Consider the following 8857-nt stretch of genomic DNA (forward strand, 5'->3'; position numbering starts at 1 on the left):
ACAGCTTTGGACTGCTGAAAAGACAAGATTCCAGGAGGTTATGAAAGCTAAGGGTACCTGGTCTTTGTAAACCAAACCCGGCAGGTGTTGGCTGGACCCAGCTGTGAGGCGTGGACGGTCCTCCTGTGCAGGGTCCCAGCCTCGGGTGTCTCAGGGACTCTGCTCTGAGCCAGGCTACATGCACAGCGACGTGTGGGTGGGAGCTTTAATCTTGATGAGAGCACTCTTTCTTCCTGGGAACTCCTGATGGGTTTGAACCATTGACCTTGTGGTTAGCAGCTCTAGGCTGTAAGAATGAAGACATGCACCAGGGACATCAGATGGTGTCACTTTGCCACTAACTTTATTCAGACCCACTACCAGGGCTGCATGTGCATCCTGCCTGTCTCCTCTCCAGTTTTACCATCCCCTCCCTGCCAGGGGAGGTTCTGGAAGGAAGGCCACCTTGGGTGAAGGCCTTGCTGGCTGACACTCCAGGTCCCCAGAGCTGCTGACCTAATGCATGCCACGGGGCTGCATACTCCACGTACTGCTATCAGACAGCAGTAAATGGGGCAGATAGGAAGAAGTGTGTTGTCCCGACAGCCTTCTGCACGATTTAGTCCTCACAGGCAGCAGCGACCTTGGGGGTCAAGTGCATTTTGGTGTTGGGACAGCTCCATGTTTCAGGAACTCTTTGGTCTGGTCTTTACAGACTGAGGAGGAAGATCTGGTTTCTGGCATCATTTTAAAATAGGTGATATTGCTCATAAATAAATCCTAGCACTGGAAACCAAAATGAACAATCAAACACAAGGATCCCTGTGTTCCTCTCAGTGAGGTTATGGCCTCAGTTACCGGATGGCTTGCCAGGCCCGTTTCGCGATGTGTGGAGTAGGATGCGTTCTTCTCTGATGCGCTTGGAGGGCATGGTGGAGCCTTACCTGAATCCCTCTGTGCCTTTCAGCCAATAACTCCGGGGTGAACAAGCGCCAGATCACGGACCTCGTGGACCAGAGCATCCAGATGAATGCACACTGCTTCGTGGTCACCGCGGACAACCGCTACATCCTCATCTGCGGCTTCTGGGACAAGAGCTTCCGGGTATACTCCACAGAGACAGGTAACCGTGAGGCACCCTGGGCACCAGAGCCACCCGTGGTGTGGTCGCAGCGAGACACACTGCCCGCTCCTGCCCCGCTCTCGGGCCACGCCAGCCATGCTCATGCTGTAGGGGCAACCACTGCCAGTCCACTCCCTGACAGGGCCTCTTCCCGACCTTTCCCTTCACCATGAATCCTTCTCCAGCGACGACACCTCCTGAAAACATGCCCAAAGGAGGGAGGCAGTCTCCCCTCCATTCCTCTGACCAGCAGGCTGACTTTGCTCCTTGCGGGACAGGGCAGTGCTGCTGTGGGCAGCCCATGGGGTAGTCAGTGTTCCAGGGGAAGACCACTGAGAGCATGAACCCATTCCAAGCAGTACACATTTGTCATTTGTCAACCAGTGGGACCCAGATTCAGAGGACATGCTCATTCTGCAAAGGAGTAACTCCAGGCAGACCTTGGGACACCAGGGGTTTGATTCTGGAGAACGGCAAGCAAAGCAGATTGTGCAGTGAGTGACAGCACGCATGCCCAGGTGTGTGTGTGAAAACGATGATGCCAGAGGACCATCCCACACGGGAAGCAGCACGCGGGAAAGGTCTGGAATGTTGAGAGGACTTAGAGAACAGGACAGCCGGCCACGAAGGGCCTGTGCCCCGCTGAGAGAACATGTCTGGGCACGAGCTGCTGCCAGCTTCCCATCAGTGAACTGAAGCCCAGCCCGGTGTAAAGTGCCCTTAATGAGAAAGAGCAAGGCACCGTGCGGCCAGGGCTGCCACACACGGGACCTCGCCTGCTGTCGCCATCAGATGACCGCTGTGCTTACCAGCTCAAGACTACTGGGTCTCCATCCCCAAATACGCAGCAAATACAGGCCCTTAAATCTCACTGTGGTTCACCAGCCACAGGCCCTGAGGAAGTAGACACACACACACTGTGCTTGTAGAATCCAGGTGACACCCTTTATCAGGTTTTTGGTTTTAGCAATATCTTCCTAGGTTTGGGGTGAAACATTACAAGCAGTTTAGGGTCCACTCAGCAGTTTCTGGCGTAGACGGCCAGTGCTGTTCTCGTCACACTTCGCAAAGCACGGCCATTCTCGTTTCCATTCTGGTTGCTTGATTTCCATGAATCTCGTCTCCCTCCTCTCCTCGTACTGTAGGGTGAATGGAGGCTCTGCGCCTGTTTTCAGAGGCGCTTCAGGACGACAGCAGCTGAAGCTGGCTTTACATTCCCTTACTCTGTTTCCTGTCTCCAAATTCCCTGTCACAGCTCTAGGAGGCACATCAGAAGTGACGTGACCTATTCTTTCTGTTTCAGGGAAGCTGACCCAGATTGTCTTTGGCCACTGGGATGTGGTCACGTGCTTGGCCAGGTCGGAGTCCTACATTGGCGGGGACTGCTACATCGTGTCCGGGTCCCGAGATGCCACCTTGCTCCTGTGGTATTGGAGTGGCCGGCATCACATCATCGGTGACAACCCCAACAGCAGTGAGTGGTCTGAGCTGTGCGTGGCAGTGCTTGTGGGGGTGCTGCGGCTGTGGTGTGAGGTGCCCTCCAGCCAACCATGACCCCTGGTGATCCCGTTAACAGCAGGTCAGATAGCTGTAGGTCACGGCGGCGGGTGGGGGGGACTGCCCACATTCCTCCCATGGAGCTGCTGCTGGCTTCAAACCTCCAGAGATGTGGCCTTCGCACCGCCCCCTGCAGCTCTGAGGACTTCACGGTGCTGTCATACACAGGGCATCGCAGTGCTGTGAGCGCTGCTGTCTGTTGTGGGAGGTCTGGAGCTGGGCCCCTAATGTCTCGAGGATGCTGCATATGTATTTAGGACAACGGTGGGTCCTGGACCCTGCTGGCGAGCGTATGCAAGGCCCGAGCTCTGTGCGCCAGGCAGCACGCGCCTCACTGTGGAGCGTGAACTGCTGGCTCTCCGGCCTCCGTGGTGAACTGAGATACAGCCTCAAACCAAAAAACAACGTTTGCTATTGTTGGATTGCTGACTCAGCCCAGCAGCGGGTTCCTCTCCTGTGTCCTACAAGCAGCTTTCTCTAAGTATTAACAAGTTCACTTCATTCAGTGCTTTTTCTTTACAAAAATAAGCAAAAACCCACTTCCTTTTTAGCAGAGTCCTAGTGTCTGTGTGAATTTAAATGACTCCGTTGAGCAGTGATGGCTTTCCTACTCTCAACCATGGCAGGTTTTCATAAACATTTCACCTAAATGTGTTTTTCTGTATTTTCATTGTAGATTTTCTTAGAAAACGGTAGCTAAATCTTAGGTCTGTTCAGGTCTTTCATATATAATGACACAAATCAGAAGTATTTACACTAAAATGCATAAAGCTTAACACCCAGTTAGTCACCATCTGAAGTTCAGACGTTCGGTGTGACTGTGGCAGAGACGCCGGCATGTGCCTGCTGCAGAAAGAAGAATGTTCTAGAGGTGCCGCAGAGAGCAGAGCAGATGCCGGGGAGCACGGAGTCACGTCCAGTGCTGGGAGGGGCCCTGGGAGTGCAGTGGGTGGAAATGCTCAGCTGTTAACCCAAAGAAATGCAGTTTGAAACCACCCAGTGACTGTTTGCAAAAAAAACCCGAGGTTGCACCCGCATACACTAAGGCCAGACCTGCCATCGTCAGGTTGGTCCCGACCACGCGACCCCAGCCAGAGCAGAACTTCCAGGGGTAGTTTCTCAGGCTGTCGATCTTTGCAGACACACACTGCCTCGTCGTCCTTCTGGAGGGCAGCAGGTTTGAACCCTTGGCCTTGCTGTCCCGCAGTGCTCCTTCTCTTGCTTGTTGCCTGCAGAAGCCCACAGAGCTGCTCCAGGCGCCCCGTGTGGGCTTGTTTACGGCTGTTCTCCATGTGACCCTCGGCTGGGTTTTCAGAGGCAGGAATCGCACAGGAGAGATTCCCTACCCTCAGGGAGTCCCTCTCCCTCACAGCCGCTGAGGTATTTGAACCGCCTGCCTTTAGGATGGCAGCACAGCTTACCCTCTCGAAGGCCTGTTACCCATGTGAGGTCGTGGATCTTCTCAGTAAAATGGTTAAGGTCGAGTATAGTTTTGCTGCATCTGTTAGAAACAGTTAACAATGTTACAGCATTTGGAATGAGGGAAACACCAATGTTTCTAGTAAACTTTAGTTAAGGGCAGATTTGCCAACATGTCACTTCTGTTAAATGCAGTACTTTATGTAGGGCTTTAAGAAAGGACAGTGCTACCTACCCTTAGGAAGAAACTGACATGGGGATTAGAAATCTGCTGGCAGGGGTGTGCCTCCCCCCAGGGCTGCCAGCCCCAGCTTCCAGGATCGACCCTGTGATTGCAGCCATGCTGCTAGTGCAGGTGAGAGTCTTCTAGAATCATCACCGCAAACACAAGCTGTGATGGGGAGACACACGATGGATGTTAACATACGAGCCTCTGAAAGGCCAGGCAGCTACATGGCGAGATCCATAGTGGACACTCAGCCCGGCTTAGGTCCTGACTGGCCCCTCAGGTGCTTGGACGGTTTCTCTCAGAGAGTGTGGTGGGCTGTGTCTGCCTGGTGGACACTGCAGGCTCTGCCACCGGCCACATTGCAGCCCTTCCTGCACAAGGGGCCCACGGGGTTGCCATGCAAATAACCTGCAGGTCCGAAAGCTCAGCTGAATACACCACCCTCTGAGAACTGGGTTTCTGTGCGTGTTACATGTATAAGTTCTCTGTTGTGTGTGAACATTAATACATGAGAATCCAGTACCTTTTGTCCCTGGAACCTGTATGTTGAACTGCTGTCAGATGGTCCTTGCAATCCCAAGTATTTTAAATGTCAAAAAATGCTTAACTTTCCATCGTGAGTGCAAATTAATAATTAGAGAAAAGCCTGGTTTCCACTTCTGCCGTGTGAATAGTCCCAACCATTTAAAAACAGTTACATTTCCTCTTGGACTGGCATGACCATTCAGAGTGTGGATCTGTGATCTGTGGGGCAGCTGGCCGAGGGCCTGGGCCAACCAGGGCAAGTCATCTGTGGGTCCACACCCCTGTGACGTGGTCAGAGGTCACCCAGGGGCCCCTGCAGCTTGCCATCGGAGACTCGCTTCATCAGAGGATTTTCTTCCGCTCCGCGTGGTCTCCTGCCGCTACCGCGATGCTGGGCTCCTTGTGTTTGCAGGACCAGAAGGCGAGCTGTCCCCCCACAGCTGTGATCGAAGGCTGTGCGTTACCCACCACTGAGGTCATCCCAGTTGTTGTCGAGTTCTGCCGTGTTGGAATGGACCCACGCTGACCGTACAGCGGGTTTCAGAGGCAGCAAATCACGTTTTCTTGCAGAGCTGTTCATCAGTTCCTTGCCTCTGAGCCCCCGAGCTCCCCAGTAGCCGTGGTCATTCCGGGGTCCATCTGGTTTTGTTCGTCAGTCAGGAGAGGAGGGGAGTCGCTTGGCCACTCCACACGCGCCTTTCTTCCCAGGATGAGCGCGTGGGGGTGGGACAGGCACATTGCGTTTTGCACTGCTGTTACTTGGTTTGGTCCGCACGGCACCAGGCCCTGCTCCCCGGCCTCTCAGTGTACGTCCTTGCTCTGCGGAAGGTGCCTTAGAGCCCCACAGGATAAGAAGCCGTGCTGTGATTCCAGACGGTTTCAAGAGATGGGATTAGCGTCACCTTCTTAGAAACATCGAATTGTCTTTCTCTAACGATGCCAGCAGTTTAATAAGCTGACTGTGACGGCAGTGACTGTGAACATGACTGCCAACCACGTTCCGGACGAGAGCCGTGTGGCTGTGAGGCAGGTGCTGGCCTGTGCCTGACTGGGTGTTACTGCGTCCCCTCTGCTGTGCCCCCCTCTACTGTCCCCTCTGCCATCCCCTCTGTCCCCTCTTCCATCTCCTCTGCCATCTTCTGTGCTGTCCCCTCTTCCATCCCCTCTGCTATCCCCTCTGTCCCCTCTGCCATCCCCCCTCCTTTTCCCTCACTTTTCTTCATCTTTCACATGCGCTTCTGAATGTGGGATGGTCTTGGAGGTTTTGTTCAGGTCTCTGACCAGGTAACAGAATGTCTGCTTCTGAAGAGCAGCTGCTTTCATCAGAAACAGACTTTTACACAAATTCCAGAACTCATTTGGAAGTGATAAAAATTAATTTGCATGCTCTAATTGTGAGCCTTCTCGGCTGTTGGGAAGGGATACTGTTCAGAGCAGGTTCTATCTTGTCTGGAGGTGTCATGGGCTTGGCCCTGAGCCTCTGAGCCTGGTGTTTCTAAGAATGGTCAGTGCTGTTCTCAGTGGACTTGAGATTTCTCATTATGCATCAGAGAGGGTCACCCCCTGACACTTGAGCCACTCCTGACCACCAGTGAAGCCCGACCTGCTTATGTACAGATCCCATGATCCACCTCACACAAAACACCAAAGTAGCAGTGACATTCAACTCAAACAGGGATTCTGAATGTTGTTCCACCGCAGGTCAACACAAAAACAAAACCCGCTGTGTGTGCCAGGCAACCAGCCAGGATACCCAGTGAAAGGAGGAATGAGCAGGAAGTCCCCACTCAGTCCTGGTGTCATCAAGGATGTGACCACCCTGGACACTGACAACAACACCACCACTGGTCACGGCACATCCGCCAGGGACACGTACACTTGGGTCACCTCCACCTTAACCAAAATCAATGCTGGGTGGATTCTGCAGACCGGTCAGCAAGCAAATGATCACTTAACAGAGTCGTGTGAGGGTTACCTCAGTGATACGCTCACACACACACACACACACACACACACACACACACACACACGTTAGATCCGTGTGATGATGACAGGCACACCTGTGTGAGGGTTACCTCAGTGTTAACACTCCCCAGACTCTGATTCAGTGTTTCTTAAACCGAAGAAATTGAAGAACACATTCAAGCCTCGAGTAGCAATACTTAAGGGTGTTTTGGACAGAATATTAAATGATCCAGGAAGCATTAAAAGAAGATGGATGGAGTATACAGAGTCACTTTACGAAAAGAAATTAGCTGGTGGAAGAATTTAATGAAAAACATGAGCAAGAGCCTGTGGTGATGAAGGAAGAAGTTCAAGTTGCTGTGGAAGAATTGGCAAAATCAAGTACCCGGGAATAGATGGCATACCAACTGACATATTTCAATAAACAGACGCTGCCCTGGACACTCACAAAAAAATCTGGAAGAGATTCTTATTTGTTCCCATATTCAAAGAAAGGTGACCCAACAGAGTGTAGAAATTATGAACAATATCATTAATATCACATGCAAGCAAGATTCTGCTGAGAATTATCCAAAAACAACTGGAGCAACACATCAACAGAGAACTGCCAGATGTGAAGGCTGTGTTTAGAAGAGGTCATAGTACTAGGGATATTATAGCTAATATTAGGTGGATCTTAGCTGAAAGAGGGTGCAAGAGACATGTCTATGTGTCTGTGTCTGTTTCATTGATTATGCAAAGGCATTTGGCTGTGTGGAACACAGCAAACCGTGTCTGACTCTGAGAAGAACTGGAATCTCAGAACACTTGATTGTTCTCATGTGAAACCTGTACTTGGACAAGGCAGCAGTCGTCAGAATAGAGCAAGGAAACACTGCAAGGTTCAAAGTCAGGAAGGGTGTATGCCATGGATGTGTCCTATCTCCATACCTTTAAAGTCAATATGTAAAACAGATTATCCAGGAGGCTGGGCTCTATAAGGAGAAATGTGGCATCAGGATTGGAGGAAGACTCATCAACAACTTGCGTTATGCAGATGGCACAACCATGCTTGCTGAAACTGAGGAGGACGTGAAGTGCTTGCTGCAGAAGGTCAAGGACTGCAGCCTTCAGTATGGCATGAAGTTCAATATCAAGAAAACAAAGATTCTCACCACTGAGCTAATTGCCAGCATCATGGTTTATGGTGAAGAGATTGAGATTGTTAACAGCTTCAGTTTGCTTGGCTTCAAAATCAACACACTTGTTTCCATTGGGAAAGTCTGCTGTCAGAGACCTCTCTAAGCTGGTAAAGAGCAACAATGTCAGTCTGGAGACTTAAGATGCACCTGATCCAGGCCATGGTCTTCACAATTACTTGCTATGCATCTGAAAAAATGGGCAATGACTAGGGATGATAGAAGGAGAGTTAATGCCTTTGAGCTGTGGTATTGGAGAAAGAGTATTGAATATACCATGGACTGCTAGGAAAACAAAGAGGTTTGTCTTGGAAAGGTGAAACCAGGCTGCTTCTTGGAGGCCAGACAGGACAGTGGTGGTTTGTTGCACAGTGGGTTAGATTGGACTAGGTGACCTGGTGTGCCAGGCCTTCTAAGGAGCAGAGGGTCCTTGGGGACCATGCAGGGATGCCGCATTCGGCACGTTTGCATTTACCTGCTTCATGATATACCTGCCCCTCTCTTACCAACATGCTTAGCTTCCAGTGACCTGGTTATTATGAGAAAAGTGTGATGTGTATGGGGACGTCATTACCCGCTGTTAAGTGGCATCGCTGCCGAATGGCCACATTGCATCATGTAACAGCCCAGTGTCATTATTCCAAAGCTGGCCAACCAGTTATCTGCTGCCATTGTAGGCTTGATCCTATGTGACTGAAGCATGCTGTTCCATCAAGTGAGTCTTCTAAACACGGTGGCCCAGCCAAGCGGACACATAAGTGCAACCGTCATAGAGAACTCTTCTCACGTTACACTTGGCCTTTGTTATCAGCAGGATGTGCCTAGATGGACACTCACAACAGTTCACAACAGTTAGCTGGTTCTAAATGCTCAAGTCCCCAC

The 8857-nt window shown here is 51.3% G+C and overlaps 1 protein-coding gene across 1 annotated transcript in view; it reads left to right on the top strand.

The window, feature by feature from the left end:
- NBEA (neurobeachin) overlaps positions 1 to 8857 on the top strand; it is a 924058-nt gene that overhangs the window by 904405 nt on the left and 10796 nt on the right. Inside the window, exons 56-57 of the mRNA XM_006879639.1 lie at positions 947 to 1102; positions 2406 to 2576. Coding sequence (XP_006879701.1) covers positions 947 to 1102; positions 2406 to 2576 — 327 coding nt within the window. The remainder of the gene's footprint in view (positions 1 to 946; positions 1103 to 2405; positions 2577 to 8857) is intronic.

This window comes from Elephantulus edwardii, unplaced genomic scaffold (assembly GCF_000299155.1).
Source record: "Elephantulus edwardii isolate Elephantulus edwardi_28Jun2011 unplaced genomic scaffold, EleEdw1.0 scaffold00004, whole genome shotgun sequence".
Classification (NCBI taxonomy): domain Eukaryota; kingdom Metazoa; phylum Chordata; class Mammalia; order Macroscelidea; family Macroscelididae; genus Elephantulus; species Elephantulus edwardii.